We start from the raw sequence: 21,436 nt of genomic DNA, 5'->3' as shown, positions 1-21,436 counted from the left end.
TGGTGAGGTGTATAGTAAACAAGTTGTACTGGATGCTCAGAATTCATATCCGTATTTCAGGTGTTTACTTAAGAGCATGATGTCCACAGATTTCTCGTCCTTTTTTGTTGCCCCTGAGCTGCTGAGTTTTTAATGTACCGGCAGGACTAAGGTGGGATTCCTTCACTAACAAAAATAAATTTCTGTACTCTGGTACGGCACACTGTTTCCAGAAGGCATGTGTCATCTGAGAACAGCTGACAACTTACTTTCCCTCCTAAAGCAGCAGAACTAACTGGAGCAATGGGTCCCCTGGCGGTCCCCAGAATCAAAAGGGAGCTTCTCAAGTCCCTCAGCAGTTTTGGTAAAGCGTAAAATCTCTCACAAAGTGGGATCTGCTGGCAGCTTTTAACATCCAAGAACTGACAGGAGGTTTTCTAAGGTCCTTAGAAAAGGAGTCTGCAAATAGAAACTGTAGAGAGCCCCTGAAGCTGAAGACAGCGGGAGAGACTCCTGTTTCTCTGGTGAGGATAACGCAGATGATGTTCTTCTTTCCTCCCTGATATCAGCCAATGTGTGATGGACGTGCTCTCTCTGGTTGGTACTGCTGACACTGTGCGAGTGCTCATCTGGTACTTTGGGACAAAGGCTGGTATTCAAACAGCGCTGGGCTTCTGGGTATGTGTCTCCTGCCTCCAGCACAATACCGCTTAGACAGAATTGCTGATCCCCTGAAATTCCACGCACAGCCTGGTCATTCTAATGAGACGCGTTGGCCTCCATTTTTGCCGATTGTGGTGTACAAATCAGCCTGTTGATCCACTCTAGAAATTACCGCTTTCCCCTCAGTACAGCATTGTTTATTTTTAAATTCTGTCTGCCTGGAGTTCTGAAGGCTGTGTATTATAAGCTCTCTTGAATCACAGGTGTACAGCCAGCATTTCATTGGCCTGATCATCTTTAATGTAGTTTCCTTCATTAAGCAGTACACACGTTACGGCCTAGCGATATTTTCCGAATTTGAGCAGAGGTTTAAAGGGACCCACAAAGTTTTTCTGTTTTCTGCCGAATATTTCCTCAACGCTGCAGTAGTTCATCCCTTTCTAGTGAATCGAGGGCACACAAGCAAAACGTTATTGCGTTAATTCATATCTTGGCTTCTAAACTTTCGAAGCAGTGAGCTCTTGAATTCAGTTGCCTTTTTCGAAGTCCGCCCTTAACTGCTGGGCAAAAACTCGATTGCAACTTGCAAAATGGCAGCCGATTATAAAACAACAGGTGGCCCAACCAAACCAGCACACAATCAGTCCCAAGTGAATCCTGTGGGATAGAATATGCCATAACATGTCAGCCAGGCTATGAGGAGTGATCTTAAGTTAAAAGGCTTAAAGTTAAAGCAGTTTAAAGTTAAAAGTTAAAGCAATTGGGTGACTTAAGCACGTTTTAATAACCACTATTAGAAAACATCGCAGCACTGGGTTTGACACTCTACGTGTCTTGAAAGGATTAGGTATTCTTAGCATCTAGATTGCTCAGAATCTACTTTATTTGTTCTTCTGATTTTTAGCAGGATTGACTTTAACATTGATGTTGTACTTTGTTAGAGTCCCTGCAGGTGTGTGTGTGTGTGTGTGTGTGTGGGGACACAATTTTTCCATCCCAGCCACATGCGTTTTGATCTCTACTGCAGGGCTCAGTCACAATCGATCCTTTCTGCCTAGAGCCTGTTTCCGGCTTAGCCATCAAGATTGAATGACTTTAATCAGCACGGAGTTCCTAAACTGTTCAGATTTGATTTTTTTTTTAAAAGCAGGAAAATGTGCTTCCGCAGAGCAGCTGAAATATTTGAATCCATTTGTCCTCGTAAATTAGACATTTGCCTGAAAACTCCTTTTTATTTCAAATTAAAGCAATTTTCCAAACGCTGGTGACTGGGTAATTGGATTGCACTGAGCTACATTCAGCCATAGTCTACTCTAGAGGACAAGGTATTAGTTTGAGAAGGAGCACAATTCAAGATTCAAGATTTTTTTTATTTGCCATATACGACAAGCGTATTGGAATGCTTACAATATCAGTCTGCCAAAGGAACAGTTGGTGCTGATGGACTTGGAGGGGAGAAATATATAACGCTTACTGCTTTTTTGATAGTCATTTCCAAGGCCAGTATTTTACAATGATGGGTGATGAAACCTCAAATGGCAGGCAGGAGTTTAATCATAGAGCACAGGGTATGTCGAGGAGCTAAGATGAAATACCCCTTTTTGTTTCAGGAGTTATTTCATTCTCAGTTTTTAAATGGCCGTTTTCTGTGTTTTGGTCAGCCATGCCTGAACGCGATAGTTTTCTTTCACTCAGCTGCTTGTTCTCAGACATTGTCGCTGCCATTTGTTGTCGTCAGTTTAACGGCTGAGTGGTGCTTCGTAATGAAACTGTATTTCATTTCTTCGAAGTGGGGGTACCAGGGGGGTTTGGAAATACATTTTATTAGTATTTATTGTATTAGGTATGTGTACCAGTTAGATGTTCCAACAACAGTTTTTCTCCCTTGAAGTGAAACAGAGTCTTAGGAGTGTAATATAGAGTTATAGAGAGGAGTTGTGGTTGCAGCAAACCCTTCCTTTTTGATCACTGATTTCATTTTGTTTTATTGAGTGGTCTCGGATCAGGAATTGGGAATGTTTTCCTCCTGTCTCATCTCCTCCAGCACTGAATTAAGGAATTGAGATCACCACTGCTCCCACTCTTGTGACACAGGTTAAAGCTCTCCTCAGCACCGTGGGCAGAAAGATATAGAACGTTATTGGGGCTGTAGATCCGATACAGCACGTGAAATGTCACGCGTGTGATACAGTGGTGTTTTTTTCTTTGCACCAATATGTGAGAAGAACTGGCTCTAGTCTCCCTATAAATTCAAAACGCACAGTTCCGTGGTAAGATTATAGATAAGACTTTATTGATCCCGAAGGGAAATTGATGTATGATCATGGAGGTTCGCTTTACTTTCTGGCAAACCTGTGACCTTCAAGCTGACTTGATGTGACATCAGTGAGAGGTGTTTAACTCTCCAGATGGGCACTGCAGAGTTTGCAGTGTATCCAGTGATGAATGGCTTTGTTGGAGGGGGGGGGGGGGGGTCTGTCCACATGTCTCATCCTGTCAAAGCAGTTACAGGACAGACGAGTCTTAAAACACTAGACGGCGTCAAATCAGAAAACAGATACTGCCCCCCAAAAAAGTGACCTTTTGACCAAACCAGACTGGAAGGTTTTAGAACGCTGGTACATTAATGAAGGTACTTTAATTCAAGCTATACATTTTCAGTCTTTGGTTTCATGTTTTTCATTACAATTTTGTGTTTTTGACCAATATACTGCAGTGCAGTTGCTCAAGCCCTCAGGGACTGTATGCTTTTTAAGACAGGTCTGAAGGCTCATTAATGCTTCAGTTATTTTAATCACCTTATTGATGCCACGTGTATCACAGCAGCCGGTTATCCGTCATTGTGCTTATTCCTGCAGAGCTGACCTGTCACCCGCTGTCTTCCCGTTCCCTCTGCAGGCTGTAGATAAACACCGAGCCCTCGAAGAAACCAAAGCGTACACAACACAGTCGCTGGCGAGCGTTGCCTACCTGATCAACACCTTAGCCAACAATGTCCTACAGATGCTGGACATCCAGGCGTCCCAGCTGCGCCGCATGGAATCGTCCATCAACCACATCTCCCAGGTAAGGCCGTGCTTCTGCTGGCACCAATACTGCGAGCCCTGAGAAAAATGAGAGAACGATGTGGCTGGTCTGTTACAGAAAGGGGTTGTAATTGCGGCTGTCCTGCCACTAGAGGCCACTACAGAGCTTCTGATACTTGTAAATAGTCACACTTGAGGTGTGTAAGATAGTTGGTTAACTGGTAAAAGAGTTAGGATTCCACATTTTTCCAGGGGTGTAATGAGGCTTTTAGTATTTGAAGGAGGTTTATGGTGTTAGGGGTAGTTGGGTGTTTTTTAAATATATTAGCCGTCTTGGCATGAAAAGGCTTCCATTGAGAGTTTCTGGCCCCTGGGACGGCCCCAGTAGGGTACAGTCTGTCACGAACAGTTACAAATGAGAGAAGACCATTCATCCCCTCTCACTTGTTTAATTTTCTGGTGGTTTAAATAATCCTAAAATACTAGTGAATTAACATTGACGGCATCAGCGAGTGTTCCTGACACTCATGAGTATTTGTCTGAAAGTACCCCATGTTTGCAGTATTCCATTTCTTATTCAGATGTTTAATCTAGGAAGGCCCACAGCTTCTGAAAAGCCCAACTGGTTGGATGTATGCAGCTGTCGGCCTCTGGCTAATGTCAAGTCGTTCGTCATCGAACATCAGGCTATTTATATATATATATGTGCAGTCGTTCCCAGTAATCTCCTGTATATACAGAATGAAGTATAATAACATAATCTTATTGCTTGCACTTCTGTTTTTTATTCAATAACGAACACCTCCTTCTTCCTATAATTGGCATATGAGCTCGTGCTAATGCTAAAATTTAGTTTTTTTTGTGGTATCTACAGCGAACAGTTTAGGCTATTTCTTTGCAAAAAACATTAAATAATGAATTTCATTTTTAGAAACAGTCAAGAACCCAATATCGTGTGGAAAAGCCTAGTCTATGATTAGTGTTTTGACTTTTTTTCCCCCCATTTACCTCGCGGCTTATGGTTTTTAATATTCACCGATTGATAATGCATGAGAGTGTCTGATGGCAAAAAGTCTCATTTTGGACCTGCATGTGGAAATTACATTGTCAGGGAAAATTACATATTTTTTTAGAGAAGGTAGAGATGTGCTCATTCGTAAAAGCTAGCATGGTCTAGCTTCAGGAGCTGAGAAACTTTTGCTGAACTGTGAATATGAGTTCTCTGTGGCTCTGTGGGTTTTGAAACTCATTTATCTTTCAGTCTGATGGCAAATTGACTGGTGTCAAAATTTCTAAAGGGAATATTGTTCTGTATTCTGTCCTGACCGTATTAATTAGCACATAGCATGGCTCTGTATTTCAGGTATAGACTTCACTTCAGTAATAATGACCACATGGCAAAAAACACAGATTCTGGTTATCAATCAAATGAGTGGAATGCGTGGAAAATTTGAAGTTGATGGCGTATGTGACGTTAAATTTGGACCAGTCACCATGCTTGGAAGCTAAATTAGGTTTTACAGACATCCTAAAATAATTGTTCAAAAGGTGAAGTATATTGAATATAATCCTGGTTTGGGATAATCGGAAATGTTTATTCCGATTATCCCATAATTTACAATGATATTTATTCCAAATGAATAATCCAAAAGAATCGCCACACAAAAACGCCAGTAATAACATTGCTGTGGTCAAATATACAAGATTATTGAATTGTTTTTTGAAGCGTTATTGTGAAGTCACATAGCCTGAACACTTCCAAAAGATTTCCTTGCATCTGCAAAACACAATGCACCATCATGTATTAACCAGGAAGAGTGAATGATCTGTGTACTTGAGCTTTGAATAAGGATGCAACACCAGTGTTTTTAATCATAACAACCCCCTCTCAAGACAAAGTGGAATTTATTGACTGAAGAGCACCCTCAGGGAAAAGAAGTCTCATAAGCCTGGCTAGGAGTCAACTACAGTCACATAGTAATATCTTTTTTTTTCTTTGAAGCTCTCACATTGTGTGCAATCATTCCTCTGAACTTTGGACATCAAGACATTTCTGCATAATCCTTTCAAATCCACTTTGGAGGGTTTCTTTTAATTAAATTTAATTAAACAATTAAATCAGGTTCCCTTGGAATATGTGGACAAAAAACCTTCCAACGTATTTCTCTTTGATATGAATATTCTGAAGAGTAAGCGCATCAGACGCACATGTGCTCATTGTAGGAGTATTAGTAATTCTGATGAAGTTATTGGAGTATGTTGCTGACGTAAGAATTTGTATGCAGCTCCCTTTTGTCAGTCAGGACTTTGAAATGAAAATCCATGCCACTGGTTGGTTTTTGGATGTGCTTTTATTCAGTTGTAACCTCACTGAATTTTCAGACTCTGAAAATTCGAATATGTTACATCCTCAAAAAAGTGTGGGCTCTTTGTATAATGTGATCAGAATCGTTTTTATGAAGGCATTTCTTACCAGCACTTAGCTCTGCTGTTAAGGTATGTCTGTCACACAGAAGACAAATAAAAACAAGTTCAAATGAGTCTGCTACTGCAGTTTCACATAAAAATAACTGAGTAGCTACACAGTAGAAACTAAAAGGTTTTTTTAGAGTTCGGTTTATAAGTAAAATGTAAATAAGGGGAGTGCGAATCATATTGTGTTGGTTTAAATGTAATTGATTTTTCTGATACTTTTGCTTTACAGTTTTCAATTAATGAACAAAATGATTGAAAAGAAGGTTATTTAAATTCTCAATGATTATATTAGATGTGTTCAGGCAACTGTAATGGTTATATAAAGCTAAATAATAGAGTTTTGATTGGAAACAGCAATATCTTTATTACGGTTAGGTGAGAGAAGAGGAGAGGGTAAAAGTCCCATTTTTAGGCTCTACAGGACCAACAGCATGATCTCTCAATGGGTTTGCCTCATTTTGAAGAAATTTGCTTTGGTAATTTTGAAATTTAAATTTTAAATGTATTTGATGTGTCTGTCCAGTCACACAAGAGTCCAAAAATAGATCAAAGGGGAAACTATAAATAAATGTCATAACGTGTCATAAATACATCCTGATTTCGTGTGCATTCAGAATTAACTCCTTTTTAATAATTTGTGATATTACGAATGTTATTGATCTCAAATGCAGGGGCAGTCTTGTCTAATTCTCTTCTAGTGTATTAGACTGACAATAGCAGGTCTGTGGCACTAACCTGTGACACGCTTGTGAAGCTGAAATTAATTCTCCATATTGCTTTAGGAATCTACCCAATGAAATGTAATGAACGTCTGCTTCTGATTGATTTGATGAGGCTGCAGCCATCAGTGGAAACTGTATTTAAGATAATTTACAACTGAGACCAGGCAGCTCACCTTTACACCAAGGGCTGTAGGAGTATGTAGCAGGCTACCCAGACATTGAAGCCATTACCCTGGTTTCCTTCAGGAAATTCAACTGTGTAAATAACTACCAAATAGGACTGATAGGCCAAATGTAATTGTTTTATTGTCTTGAGATTTAATGGCATGGATTTCGAATCGCCAAAAAACTAGCAGCACAAGACGGGAATGGCCGTAATGAGTTTGCTAGTGCTTTTTTTTTTCTTAAAGCTGTTCCTCCCCCCTCTCACAAACAACAGAAAGTACAGTAGATGTGTGTTTTGGGAACGTATCCTTGCTGTCCGCTGTAATGCTAATGTACAGATGACAGCTGGATTCTACTGAAACTGAAAGGTCAGCAGCTCACTAGGATTAGAATTTGAGCTTGAAAGGGCTGTCAACACGAAGGCCTCAATTAAATTAAAACTCATCCGAAATCTCTTCACAGCGGTCCTGTTTGTGCTGCTACTAATTACTTGAGCAAACCCTTCCCCTGGCAGAATGTTAAACTACTGTTCTTTCCACTTCATAAAGAACAGATGTCCGAGAGGAATTATCTGGAAGATACTTTAAAAAATTGTCTTGGATAATATATTGTAATTGGCTATCAGCACTTTCTAATTGCTCTCTTACATTGTACTGGCCATTTTAGTTTCGATGCTGGGAAATGATTTTAATGGAAAAGCAAGAAACGCCAGTAGTATTGTACCTCTGCTTTTGGAATTAGGCTTGGATGCTTGAAATAAAAAAAGGCTTCTATCAGTTAACAAACGTGTGTACAGTATATGTATTAATAAGCATACAAACTTCATACAGTATAACTGCCACGGCAGTAGTCTCTGTTTTTTCTTTCATTGTAGGCTCAAGGCATTTCGAACACCTATTTTAGATGAGAAAGAGAAAAAAATAACAGGTAATATATAGTACTTCATCGGTACAAGGGCTCTGCGTTTTCCCAAATTGTCTATCTGATTATGGCTTGGAACTTAATTCATGCATTGTGTGTGATAAACCAAATGGGGAAATGCCATTGAACTAGAAATGGAAATTTTATGTGAGTCCGGAAAAGGCCAAACAACCTGTCTGCGCTTGGAAGAAAATAAGAACAGTTACACATGTGAAGAGGCTGTTCGGGTGTCCTGGCCAGATTTAGTAGTTGATCTGAGGATTTCATCCTGTTTCATGAAGGAAATCAGCTTCAAAAGTTTGGCTGAGTAGCTTGTTCCCACAGCTCACAGGTAAAGAAGTGTTTATGCTCTCTGTTTTAAGTACACTTCCACCTGAAATCTCTTTAGTGTGGGCCTGATTCTAACTGGTCATGGACATGTATGTGTTTTGAGCTCATGGAGAGGTCAAAATGCCCTGGGTTTGTCTGTGTTCTCTCATAATTATAGTGTTCGTAATCTCCCCTGCTTAACTCTTCAGGATCTCCTGAAAATGTCAGTCACAACTTGGGGCTGTTTTAATATGTACCTGTAGTAGCTATGAAGGAACAAAAGAGAAGAAAAGACACAACGTTATGGCCGTGGAGTTTTTCTTGAGGTATTACTTCAAGCTCCACAGGTGAGACATTGTGTTTCTTTTCTTCTCTTTTCAGCGTGGAATAAACCTTTACTTGTCCCTTTACAACCTGTGCGTGCTGACGCAGCTCCCTACCTGAACTACCTGTAGAAGCTAAGTGGACTTCCAGGATCATTTATCTTTGGAAGGTGTATCTTACCCATTAAAAATGTACTGTGTAATGCTACTCTGCCTGAAACATTAGACAGACCGTAAAGACAGAATTCAATTGGTGTTCCATGAGTGACAGGGCTAGAACTTGGATGAAATTTTCAAAAGGCCCAAGTTCGAATTTGCTAGCAGAGCTTGTGAATCAAATATGACTGTTGTTGAGTCTCTGTAATGTATTGTAAATACCAAGATCTAAATGAGTCTTATACATGCTTATGGCTTCTGTAAGTAGGCTGTATTCCCTGCACTTTTTACAACCCCTGAGGAAGGTTACTAACAAGCCAAGGGCATTTAGTCCATCATGCTTATTCACATAACAACCTTTTTGGTTTTGTGTGACTTTGTCATCTTCAGAGTTCTTTCAGTAATCACTGATACACCCGGTATACAAATGTTGAAAAAATATCTATTTTTGTGAGTTAGCCCTACATAAAGAGTGTTTCTTTATGAATGACACCTGAAAAACACGATTTTCTTGCCATGTCTTTGGCGTAGCAAAACAAATTGCAGAATTTTTGATTCACCTCTGCTGCACCCCCAGCCTTCCTGATTTCTCAACCAGACATCTTTGATCAGCGTTTCGGCTACAGAAGTAGAGGCAACTTTTAAGGAACATACATTAAAGCAAAACCGCTTATACCTTAACACATTAAGTGGTTGAATATGAGACATTGAAAGCCACAAACAATTTGAGTGCTGTACCTGGAAATTCCAGATTCCTCTACATCATTTTTTGGAAATTAAGCAATTAAAAAACATTTTGCCATTTACCTTTTGCAGAACAGAGCTTCTAAAGAGTAACAAGTTACAGTACCAGTTGCTTACCCGTTAGCTGATAACTGGATTGGAGCAAAACCTGTGAGGTGTCTTCAATACACGCTGTGGCTTTCTTTCTCAAACACAGTCATATAAGTCCCAGCAAACCCTTTCATATAATAAATCCCTTTTTATCTAGACTGAGGAGAGCCTACAGCTTATACTGCAGTTCTGTGATGCCAGACTTGCATTTTTTAATTATTAAAAACAGTAGGTTTTCATTGTAACTTTACAAACTCTGGAAGAAAATGTGAAGTACTTTTGTCCAAACATAAAATGTCTTTATTTCGGCTGAAATTTGTCTTGTGTATAGTCCCACCTTGATACCTGTGCTTTCTACACAGGTTTTAAAGTAACTGTGACGCTTACTGGAAATAAGCAGCTTTCTAAAAACGATGAAGTTGTTTATATAATGACCCGATGTTTTAATTTTTGTATCATCGTTAAGTACCAAAGATAAAAGATATGTTCACTTTTAACTGGCATTTAAATTATCTTCATGCAAGCTGTTCATTTCAAGATGTGTAAGAAAATGGCGAGCATAAAAAAATAATTGAAAAGCTTTTTCTCTTAACATAATCTCAGTATGTACATTTCTAAAGTCACAGCTACGGTTTCTGAACCTTTTCTTTGCATTATCAAAAATTGTGTCCTTACAGCCTTCCTCCATCATATAAATGGATTATGTAGAGTTGCTTTCATCATGTAGAACCTCTCGAGTTGTTTCTTGCTCATTTCTGACATTATCTTTCTTTTATGAATTAAACTGTGAAATTAAACTGCTGAGCCTCCAATGCATAAAAAATTCATTCTTCTCTGACTCAGGCACTGTGCAAATTTTAAAACTAAAATTAGAAGCTCAAACATCATGTTATCTAGTTTCCCAGTCTAGAGCCAGGCCCATACTGGCTGATGATGGAAGTTTTTGTAGATTCTCTTAAATTTTAATGGCATGTCATTCATTCTGTACTTCAAAATGTATTTGAGCAACATGGCTCTTGCAGTTCTGAATGCGCTGTGTCTTCTGGTACATCGATTATGTCTTTTTCTATGCTGGTTTTAAAAAGAAGCACAGGAATGCAATCGTCTCATCAATTAGACATCTCTTTTTCTTTTTCACATTAAAAAAGTGATCCCAAATGCCCACATTATTTAATGTAGTGCATATTATGTAAAGAAGGTTGGACCTCACACATAGAGTAGCTCTCTTTGCTATATATGAAATCCTCTCAGTTTTATGTGACTTTTATCCTTACGAACTTGATTTTGCAAAGCTGTTCTGATGGAGGGATGAAACACGCTACCCAGCCGTGTAGGTGAAGCTGTTACCCTGGTCTCTTTCAGAAATGAGACCCTTAGGTCAATTAACTGGTAATGACTTAATGGGCTTGAGGAACAGAATGTGCAGACAGAATGGTCTCCTCTTGTCTGTAATGTTCTTATATCGCACAAATGATTTTGTTTTCCCTGTTGATGCATGGTCTTCTAAAAAACTGAAGTCCCATTCTTATTCTTACAAATGTAGATTCTGGAAAGCCAAAACTACTCATTTAGATTTTGAATATGTATTCTATCCAGATGTGCCAAAAAAAAAAGCTTTTGCAGACAGAAGCATTCTGTGAAATTCGGTTTGTCTTAGAGGTATAGGAGTATCTTTGTTGGGCTGAAATACATGAAGCGTTCGTATGGAAAAAGCCCACAGAATTTAAACAGGAGTGACTTCATCCATGGTGGAGGTGAGGACGAAACTCTCAGGATTGGGGGAATAAGGAGACTCTTACAATGGGACAGGAACAGAACAGGCCCACAGGGCTTGGAATATGAGAGTCCCACCTTCATTTGTCTGAAATCCTAAGGTTCCTGTTCACCAGGTGTCAATTAAAGATTTTTTGGGGGGGGGAGTTGACAAGAAATGTTAACCTCTGAACCCCCGAGTTGATGTGTTTCGGCAGGTGTTCTTTTTGTTCGTAGTTCCCTACGGCTGAATTATTCAGCCAGCGTATTGGAACCCCTGAAAAATTGCACATGTGGTCGAGTCACTTCGCTTAAAACATGACGTGCTGAAGGGGAAAGAAAGGGTGCCATGAATTAGCCTTGTTTAATTGTAGATGTTTATGTTAAATAAATATTATTTTATTGTTTCGAATCGACAGAAACGTTTTTGCTGCAGTGGCATGCCGTGACTGAAGCAGGCCACTTCGGTAATGTTTTGGCCTAATGCTTGAAAGAGGCTCATTTAAAATCATCCCCAGCGTTCATTTACCGATTTCTGCCTTCTGCTTGCCCGACGGGATTTGGCACGGATCCCTTTATTATGGCAAAGTGGCTTTTTCCGGTCTCTCCCCTTTTCCAGACGGTGGACATCCACAAGGAGAAGGTGGCCAGGAGAGAGATCGGCATCCTGACCACCAACAAGAACACCTCCAGGACGCACAAGATCATTGCCCCCGCCAACCCCGAACGGCCCGTGCGCTACATCCGCAAGCCCATCGACTACGCCATGCTGGACGACATCGGCCATGGAGTGAAGGTAGGTGGAGCAGTGTTTCGCCACGTTTTTCCATATGGAGGAAATGATAGCCTAAGGCCTTTGGTTCAGCCCAGCAAGTGGCCATTGTGATTAAGTGAGTGGAGGTCACTGACTGTTAGGAATCACGTGGGATCCATAAGGATAACCTTGGCCCTTTGTAAAAACCTTTGAAAGCCTCCGGTGAGAAAGTAGAGGGAATCAAATGTGAATAAATGCACTGTTACCTTTTCAGTGTTTTCAGCGTCCAAATAAATGAGCCCGATGCACAACACATCCATCTTTAATCATTATCAGTCTGGCTCTGTTTATTGTATAACAGTGTAGATGAAAAGTGCAGTACAGTCAAGCAGACCAGTGTGACACCAGTACAGCAGAACTAGGCACCTCTTTCAAACTCTGAAATGCTATATTGACTGTAGACCTAATTTTCAGTCACCTTTGAGTTTCTAGAGTCTGCATTGTGGTGTTTAGAAAGAAAACGCAGCCTAGTTGAGCTAATCAAAAACCACATTGCAGTCTAATGCCACATATTCAGAGTAGCAGCACAGAGATTGTGCTTTCTTTGCGTTTTGTGAATTAAAGTTGTAACGGGTGAGCAACATTGCGGCATCTAGGTGGAATACATGCACTATAAGCCAGGGCTGGGATTTAAAAAAAACAAACGTATAGCCCAGACCCTCAGGGACAATTTTGGAATAAAAATAAGAACTCAGACTAACCTATCATCTTATCCAGTCCTTATCCCAATCTCGACGCTCAAAATGAGATTGCTGTCAGTTGATCCTATTTAAAATTAGAGGACCTGGGTTCCTTAAGAAGGTTGTAGATTAGTCTTGCCATTATATAAGCAAATAAACACCATGACTTCACAAAAGTGTCACTTTACCAATTAGGCGCTGTCTACTGCTGTAACATTTTTTTTTCTTAACTTTAAAGAAGTTACTGAAATGTTTTTGTAACACAAACTGAAATAAAAATTGTTGTTTCAAAGACAAAAAAAGATTATAAACACTCCTCCATGTTTTACTATAGCTAAGCTGTAGTTGTACAAAAGAATCATGCTTTTTTTAAGTGTCCAAGCTCAGAGGTGCATGCTGTGTTTTATTATATTGAAATTTATTGTTATTGCTATTATAGGTTTTGAATATTAGATGTCTATTGTATTGGTTTTCTGAGGCTGGCGTTACTATTTCTACTGTTGTACCCATTTAGAATAGTAATAAAAATTAACAGCAGGAAGACTCCATGAATCTCATGCCTTGCTTAAGATGGCTGTAACAAATCCTGTTCCCATTTTATTGAAATTCCCTTCGACTGAAATGGCTTCTGTGGGTTTGTCGAAATTTGCATCTTGCAAAAATAGTTCTTCATCTGAAACTCTCTCCTCATCCCATGTGTAACTTTACCCACTTTCTCGGATATCCTATGAGACACATTGTTGAATGCTGAATGCTGTATTTTTTTGTCTCCATTTCCTAAACTTTTTCAACTAACCTTTCAATGCTGTTTTTTTTTCTTTACCTCTTTCATTTGCTTCATTTATGTATTAAGTGGTTGCTTAGATTTAAGGTAAGCAATTTCCAGGCCCGACTGTTCTGATGTAACAGAATATTTTGCACAGCGAGAGAAGCAACAATGATATCTCCGCCACCTCGATTCGGAAACAATCCCAGCTGCAACATTAGAGCAAATGTGTTTTAAGGTCAATCATTTTGCTACCCACTTTTCTACTGTGCTTGAGAACACCTTTGTGCCATTTAAAAGGCATGATTTTGTGTTATAATCACGCTTACATCAGTTGTGGTAAAACCTTATCTGCCCTCCATTCAGCTCAACTAAACTACTTATTCCTTTATTGCGTTCATAACCCTAGCACATGTATATTCATGTGTCAATATATCCTGTTCATGTGACATGAAAGAAAATCGTCATCCACTAATCGCAGTGTAGATTTTTCAGTAAGGCTCTTTTTTTCTGGAGCACGTAGTAATGATTTTAAACTGATTGCCACAGTAAGCATGTACTCACAAATTGTCCATTTCGTTATCATTTGTCACTGTCCTCTACAGTTTTGACTTGGAGGTTGCCCAGAACACATTGACACTTAAGTCCATGTCACCTATTAGACTGCTTTGAGAAAAGGAAGTCCAAGATTTTTGGAAGCATGCGATGAATTTAATCTTTTTTTACCACTAGTCTAGAAATATTCCTGCTAGCCACTTCAAGTGTAATTTGGCCTTTCCATGTTTGTAATGGCACATGTCTAATTGCACCAAGTCTATTTGGCTACAGGCACCATTACTGTTATAGTTTGTGTAGCCAAGGAACTCTCCCGGATAAAGGTCAGTGTCCAGAGTCTTGCTTTAGAAGTGTCATTTGCATTGCGGTATACCTATTCTTTCAAACCCAGAGACCCTGTCTGCAGTGCTACTGGTAGGTGGCCTCTGGGCCACAAATTCTGAACCAGTCCCCCAGTATCCGTACCAGGGTCACTGTGCTGTAAGGGGGCGCGATACTTCAGATTTCAGTTCTAACCCCAGTGTCCTTGCTGAATTCTATTTTAGACACATTTTTTTACAAATTTTGATGTTTAACAAATTAGAATAAAGCTGAGCTGTGGCCACTTAGCTAGTGTTTGCTCCAGCTGATCCCATGACTTTATATTTTGAAGTTTTGCAAATTAGACCTTTTAAATTCTTTTCAGTTTTTAAGCTGTGTGACATTTCAAGCTACTTCTAGAAAAAAAAACTAAGTAATCTTAATCCTCTATCTTGTTAGGAGCTAAGCACTTTTACTACATTTATATGATGATAGGTTTATTTACCACTCATTTTACCACAGTTGAGTACTTGACAGCTCGGTAGAAACAAACCAGAAGACAATGTGCTGGGAAGCACTGTTTCTTTATTACAGAGCCGGTTAGGGTACATATTTTTACTCCAGGCTTAACACCCCTGCTTTCAGTAGAACACTACATTTACGTTACTAAACATCGTGAGAACTGAACATCGGAAAAACAAACCCTGAGATATCATCAGAGCTTCCCTCTCTGTGTGGCTGTATTCTGTTTATTCTATACACATTTTCATTCTAAATGAACTCACTGGAGTGGGGTGCTGTAATGGGGGTAAAAAGTAATTTCTATCCATTTCAATCATCCGTGATGTGAATAACCGAACACAAAATGTGGTAACCTGCACTGTTCTTGATTCAACTAAATAAGTGTAACATTGAAGTCAACCTGGGGTGCAAATGCACAAGAAAACAAGCATTAAAATTGCTTCCAATCGGCTCTTTTGAGTATTCTATAGACTGCCAGAGCAGAATTTATATGTATTTGTGGTTCCTGTGCCTTAAGTGTTTCTTAAATTGGAAACGCTTTGTTTGTGTCTCACTGATTATCAGTCTCTTTGCTTTATTGCTGCAACTATTGTGATGGATTTTACTTGGTAGCTATTGCAGTATTTGCTATAAGGCAGATTGTCCACTGAAGCATATTGTAATATATTGCTAACGGTCAGAGAGGTGGTTGTAATTTCTTAGTTTCACTTTAACCCACATTAAATGTCCTCATCATTGATTGTAGAATGATCGCTGCAGGACAAATGATTAAATTCTGACACTGGGGCTGTTTTCTCAGTTTCATCTTGCTTGGCTGTGAAGTAGCTAGCAATAAATAGGCAGGTGCTGATTGCGAAAATTTGCAATTAATTGCTAGCCATCGTCAATGCCAGGCATAGCTAGCAGTATCTGCCAAGCATAAAAACCGCCTCTGAGCAGGAAGAGAAATTGATATTCAGAAAGAGCGATGCTTTAACTTTCCTGTTGTTAAACTTCAGGCACGTCCCCCACAGGTATCGATAAAATTCACAATTCGCAATCTCTCACAAGCAAGATGATGGTCGGGTACGCTTATGGGAAATTGAGTTTATTGATTGCCGAAGTGTAATATAAATAAACATTGACTGAATAGAAGAGAGGAGAATCCTTCTTTTTCCATCTTAAAGATAGACTGCCCCCATCTTGGAAGAGTAGAGGTGTTGGCCTGCTGTGTGTATAGAATAAACTGCACATTTCTCTAGTGCAGCTGCCTCCTGCTTTCCTGCTATGGTAAAACCTGTTACAAAAAGTCTTTTGTAATGATATCTGTCTCTTTTCGTGTGTCTAAACTGTTCTGTTGTTATTTTTTTTTTTGACAAGGGATCCATCAGCCTGAATAGCAGGATGGTGTTATATAACAGGTTTTACTCTCCTGATCTGCTTTCAGTTACCTTCATAGAGTTCAATCTACCAGCATATTAAAAGACCAAAGATCATCATGTGACCTTTTTAAAAAAAAAAGAAATTATCTAGGGAACAAAATCTGGAAAGGATTCAGATGCAAGATGCATGCAGTATGGGGGGATGAGGCTTTTTTTAATTTTCAAAATACCGCAAAAAAAAAGTGTACACAAGAAGTCAATGAAACCAAGAGAATGGGAGATCGTGCACTATGGATGACAAGTGCAGCTAAACAAGCTTTTGGAGGAACGATCATGCATTGACTAGATTTAACCGAGAGCAAATTCCTATAACTGAATACACTGCATGTGATTTTTTTCCCCATTGCAAGGCTGAGCAGAATGAGTTACGATGATTTTATAGACTTCCTGTAGTTGCTGGAATTAGAGCACCAGTGCAAAAAACTTCTTAAGGTCATTGAACCAGCTCCAGGCTGTATGAGGAATCAGGAGTGCCTGAGCATAGATGAGTGAATGGCTGCTGCATTCATGTATTCCCGATTGTATTTCTGCAGACCTTTTGCCTCTTAAAATGAGCAGCCTTGATGTAAATTTAATAGAGCTGCAGCCTAACAGCAGGCACAGACCTGAGCGGACACAAGCAGAGAGCACAAGCACCGCTTAGGCTGGTCTCCCAGAAGTGCACTTTGAAGTGTGGAATTCATGCAAGGGGTGTTGTGGAAAAACTGCCAGTTCAAGGCTTGAAGGGGTCAGTATTTTGAATCTGGCAGACTGCGGGGTTTGTGATAATTCCCCATGGAATAGTGCTTTGTATTTAAAGCATACAAATCTAAATGCATTGGTCATGTAATCCTTCCTGAAGCATGCAGTTCATCACATAGTTTCATTACAGCTTGCGTGTAAAACTATTGAGTATATTGCTCCATTTGAATTTAATTGTGTGGTGGAGGGGTCTCCATCTCGGCTTAACCAGTCCTTGGGGTCCTGCAAGGGATGCTCTTTGCACCGAAGTTTACCAGCTGATATGAAAGCCCTGAATGACCCAACAGTGTAAGAAGTGTGGTGTGGCTTCATCACACTGGTGTCATCTTCATCTTAACTCTGACTCCAACACTCCAGCACTTCTGCGGGAAAAAAACTATCGCCTTCAGTGGCCAAAAACCAGGGAACGCTGAGAACTGTGAGCCATCTGGGGGGAATGCTTGTTGAGGAACATAATTCCACAGTATTGGACTGAAAACCAGACATGGACCACAGACATATGACTAAATCAAGTGGCTAGTCCAGTCAAAATGACAGGGCAAAACAGAATACAAATGAAAAGGAGTGCTTTTAGAATTGCAAATAAAAAACATATTTTACACAAACCGTCTTGCAGGTGCAGCTGACGCTTGGAGATTTTCCCAGAAACGGCTGTACGAGATCCACAGAACATTTAGCCCAATATTTCTTAAATGAGCGCGTAACTTGGTTTTCCAAAAGTCATGATTCAAATTTTCTAACGCGTGACTCTCTTTCCCCACTCAATTTGGCATTCAGCGTATGTTTAAATAATATAATGGTTAAATTGCTCCTGTGGCGAGTGTGCATAGACCCCTTTGTGTTCTCTTTGCACCAGTTCAGTCATCGAGTTCATCTATTCACACTCGTTGGCTATGGTCCATTAGTGCCCAGTGCTCTGTGGGTATAAAGGAATTGTGCTCTTCTGTCCCTCAGGCATTGTAAGCATGAAGAAATGATTTTTATAAGCCGTTTGCTTCTTGTTACGTTTTGTCCACGCTATTGGTAAAATCGCTTGAGCCAATTTTTTTGGTAAGGGCCTCACTGTGATTTGAGCCCAGTACCGGAGCTTCAGGTTTTTTGTATCGCGGAAGGAAACCACACTAATTTGACAGCTCAGTTGCTGTTTTTTTTTTTCCCCCCGCAAGACTTGAAGGTGTCCCCAACGGTCAGTGTACAAATACTGTTCCAAATCTCAGAAAGATGGGTCAAGTTGTCGTACAGAATCCTCTGTATGATTCTTGAGGAGCCACGTTTTATAACTGTAAAATAAAAACAGGCTTTTAAACCTTGCGGTGCTACCTTTTCTTTCAGCTGAACGTTCAGCTCTGGAAAGCTTGTCAATAATGGGTTCTCTTCTAGCACCTTACGCTAGTTTGTGGGGCAAAACTGATTGATTACTTGGAGACCAAGCATTACTTCTCAAAATTCTCGGGCCTATCGATGACTCCAGTTCTCCATTTTGTTCTGCGTATTAAATTAATTTGGTTCCTCGACGACGCTTCAGCTTCAGGGTTTGCAAGTGCCGATGGCTGGCGGTGGCTGTATTCTGCTTTCGGTTTTTTACTGGCTTCTGCCTGGGGTTGCCTCATACTGCAAAGTGTCTCCTCTTCCAAAGCTTCATGGTGAGAATTGGACAGCAAACACAGTGCACTCTCTGAAGGTAACAGCTTGTAAATGGTTTGTTGTTGTGGGGGACGTGGGACGTGTCGTTGTTTTTGTGTTTAATGGCAATATGCATGGCTGCCCTCCCTTCTGCCCCTCAACCCCTTTCCTTGGTTCTGTGGTTATCGTTGCTTATCTGGCGGCTCCCCTGGAGCTGTGGTAGTGTCCCGGGCCTTAGCATCGCCTGCCACAGGTTTGGACTTTGGGACAAATTCAGTAGCGCCTCTGCCTTCTGTTGTTGCAGGTCAGCACCCAGAACATGAAGATGGGGGGTCTGCCTCGCACCACGCCGCCCACCCAAAAACCGCCAAGCCCCCCGGTGTCAGGAAAGGGAACCATTGGGTACGTACGGCAGCAGGTGGTCTTCTTGGGGACAGCTGGGACAAATTCGCCCGACGCTGTCAAAGGCTCGGTTTTTTTCCCCCCACAGCCCTCATTCAACATCCGTCAAACGTGTGAGGGAATTGAATACCTGTTGTTTCTGTTTTGACGTTTTATCCCTCAATAGTGGGGAGGGTTGCACCCGGTGTGGGAGTGTTCTGAAAACAACTTGCTTAAGGGGACGTTTGAAGTGGATGACTCTATGCATCTGCGCTTTGCCTGAAATTGTAATCCTATGTCTTATATTGATATATAACACCCTGCAATTGGAAAAACTCCGGTTGCTGTTGGAAGAGGTATTAATGGGACCAGTAGGGGGCGCCCCACCCTGTGGTCTGTGTGGGTTCTAATGCTCCAGTATAGCAATGAGGACACTAGAGAAGTAGTAGGAAGTTACTGTCCTTTAGATGAAACGTCATAATTAAAATTCCCGGGGCATTACTCAACAGGCGTAGGGGGGTTAACCGTGCTGTCCTGCCAAAATTTCCCCCTGGCCTTTACCGATCATGACCTCCTGATAATCCCCATCTCTGAACCGGCTTCATCGCTCTGTTCTCCTCCCCACTGAGAGCTGGTGTGTGGTGATCGTACTGGTGTATTATTATTATTATTCTTCATTTTCCCATCTCGATTATGTAACGACTGAGCAAGCCACTTGAGTTGCATACCTATATAGCCTTCCTCCAGAGTTCATGCAGGTGCAGCAGACAGAAGATACGTGCTCTCGTTTTTCTGCTTGCTCTGCATTAATGACAGCAATGTTATGCTTCTGGTTTGACTAAATGCAACGTGACAACCTTTCTCCAGCGTTCTGGACTATACCCCCTTATCGGATTCTAAAGACACGGCATGTCTAGTGTTTCATTCCCAGCCTCTGAATTACATTACCTGACGAGTTAGCTTTTCCTCCTAATTAAAGCAATAAAACAAATCGATCCATGTTTGGTTTCTCCGGCTTTTGCTTTGCCCTACATAAAACCCGATTTGTTCGGTGTTCTTCGTTTGAATGTAGGTCACAGATATGTGTTTTTTGCCTCCCTGCAGCTCTTAGGAATTATGATGTTATTCTCTGTATTTCAGGCTGCTGCAGTTCCATCAGTTTAGTCTGAAATGAGTGCTAACCTCTAGTGACTTCCTCCCAGCCCCCGAGTAACACACACATAAGACTGACCTCCTTCACACGATATTTTATAATTTGTGAAGTTTTGCCTTGGTTTGCATTCACATTTATAAGACATTTATCCCAATTATCATTTCCCAGTTTTGTCCTAAATAGCTATATTTACACAAGTACTGTCCTTCTTCCTAAAGGCAATCCATACTGAAAAATGGGTCTGTAGTTAAGTGTTTCATTTAAATTAAGGGATGTTATGTTACAATTCGTTACAATTATACGCTATATTCATAATACCCCTGTTTAGAATATTGTGCACAATTTTTTATGAGTATCATAGAAATAGGTACTGTAGCTCCGAAATCAGTCCAGTGATGAATCACCAGGTACATAATATGAAAAATATTTCAGTCTGGTTATTGAGGAACATGACTTAAAATCTTCAAGGGCACTGCTTAACTTTGTCCAGTGGACTGATCCAAATTTTTCCAGTGAGACCAGAGCAAAAGATAAGCTGATAATTCAACTACCAATGTAGAGGTGGCCTTGTTTGGACAGTCTACCATTAAAGCCCAATCGAAAAATAATTGACGCTGAACCCTTAAGTGCCCTCTGCATGGGAGCCTCTGCTGTAAATCCTGATCGGTCCAGTCGGGCTCTTACCTGTGAAAAACATAGTTGGATCTGTCCTACACTGATTTGTCCATTCCTGGAAAAACGCATTGCGCTATGCTAATCTTACACAACTAAGTAACATAAGCTGTGCCAGTAGGCTAAAATAATCGCGCCTCTCCCAACTCTAGAACAAAGTTGGAGAAACTTGATTGAAGTTTGCCAAGTCCTAAACAGCACAGTCAACAGTATTTTTCTCCAACAGGATTAAAGGTGCAGATCAAAGCTAAAATGAAGCCGTTCTTTAAAAGAGTAACAGGGAAGCTGTTTGCAGGCAGTATTTTCCAAATCAAGTATATAATGACTGCAACACTGCATACATGATGAAAATAAGAAAATTCCCTCCTTTAACTTGTGCGGTTCTAATGATGCTTGAGTCTTCATATCAAATGGCCTCTTTGCATTGCAGAATCATTATGTCCTCGCTGTTCGCTTGCGGGAGAGTTACTTATATGACTTAAA

The 21,436-nt window shown here is 40.4% G+C and overlaps 1 protein-coding gene across 13 annotated transcripts in view; it reads left to right on the top strand.

Moving 5' to 3' along the window:
- The window catches only part of LOC148648765 (abl interactor 2), a 104,318-nt gene that overhangs the window by 43,149 nt on the left and 39,733 nt on the right, over positions 1-21,436 (top strand). For 7 of the 13 annotated variants that reach the window (XM_088606659.1, XM_088606658.1, XM_088606662.1 and 4 more), the window contains exons 2-5: positions 3,541-3,708; positions 11,945-12,121; positions 13,673-13,690; positions 19,052-19,149. In XM_088606659.1, the coding sequence (XP_088462785.1) occupies positions 3,541-3,708; positions 11,945-12,121; positions 13,673-13,690; positions 19,052-19,149 (461 nt within the window). The remainder of the gene's footprint in view (positions 1-3,540; positions 3,709-11,944; positions 12,122-13,672; positions 13,691-19,051; positions 19,150-21,436) is intronic. The other 6 variants (XM_088606661.1, XM_088606660.1, XM_088606670.1 and 3 more) reach the window with 1 other exon arrangement.

The sequence above is a fragment of the Lepisosteus platostomus genome, chromosome 14 (assembly GCF_059453375.1).
Source record: "Lepisosteus platostomus isolate fLepPlt1 chromosome 14, fLepPlt1.hap1, whole genome shotgun sequence".
NCBI classification, from domain to species: domain Eukaryota; kingdom Metazoa; phylum Chordata; class Actinopteri; order Semionotiformes; family Lepisosteidae; genus Lepisosteus; species Lepisosteus platostomus.
The sequence above is the reverse complement of the archived record's forward strand: the minus strand, read 5'-3'. Positions and strand labels throughout refer to the sequence as shown.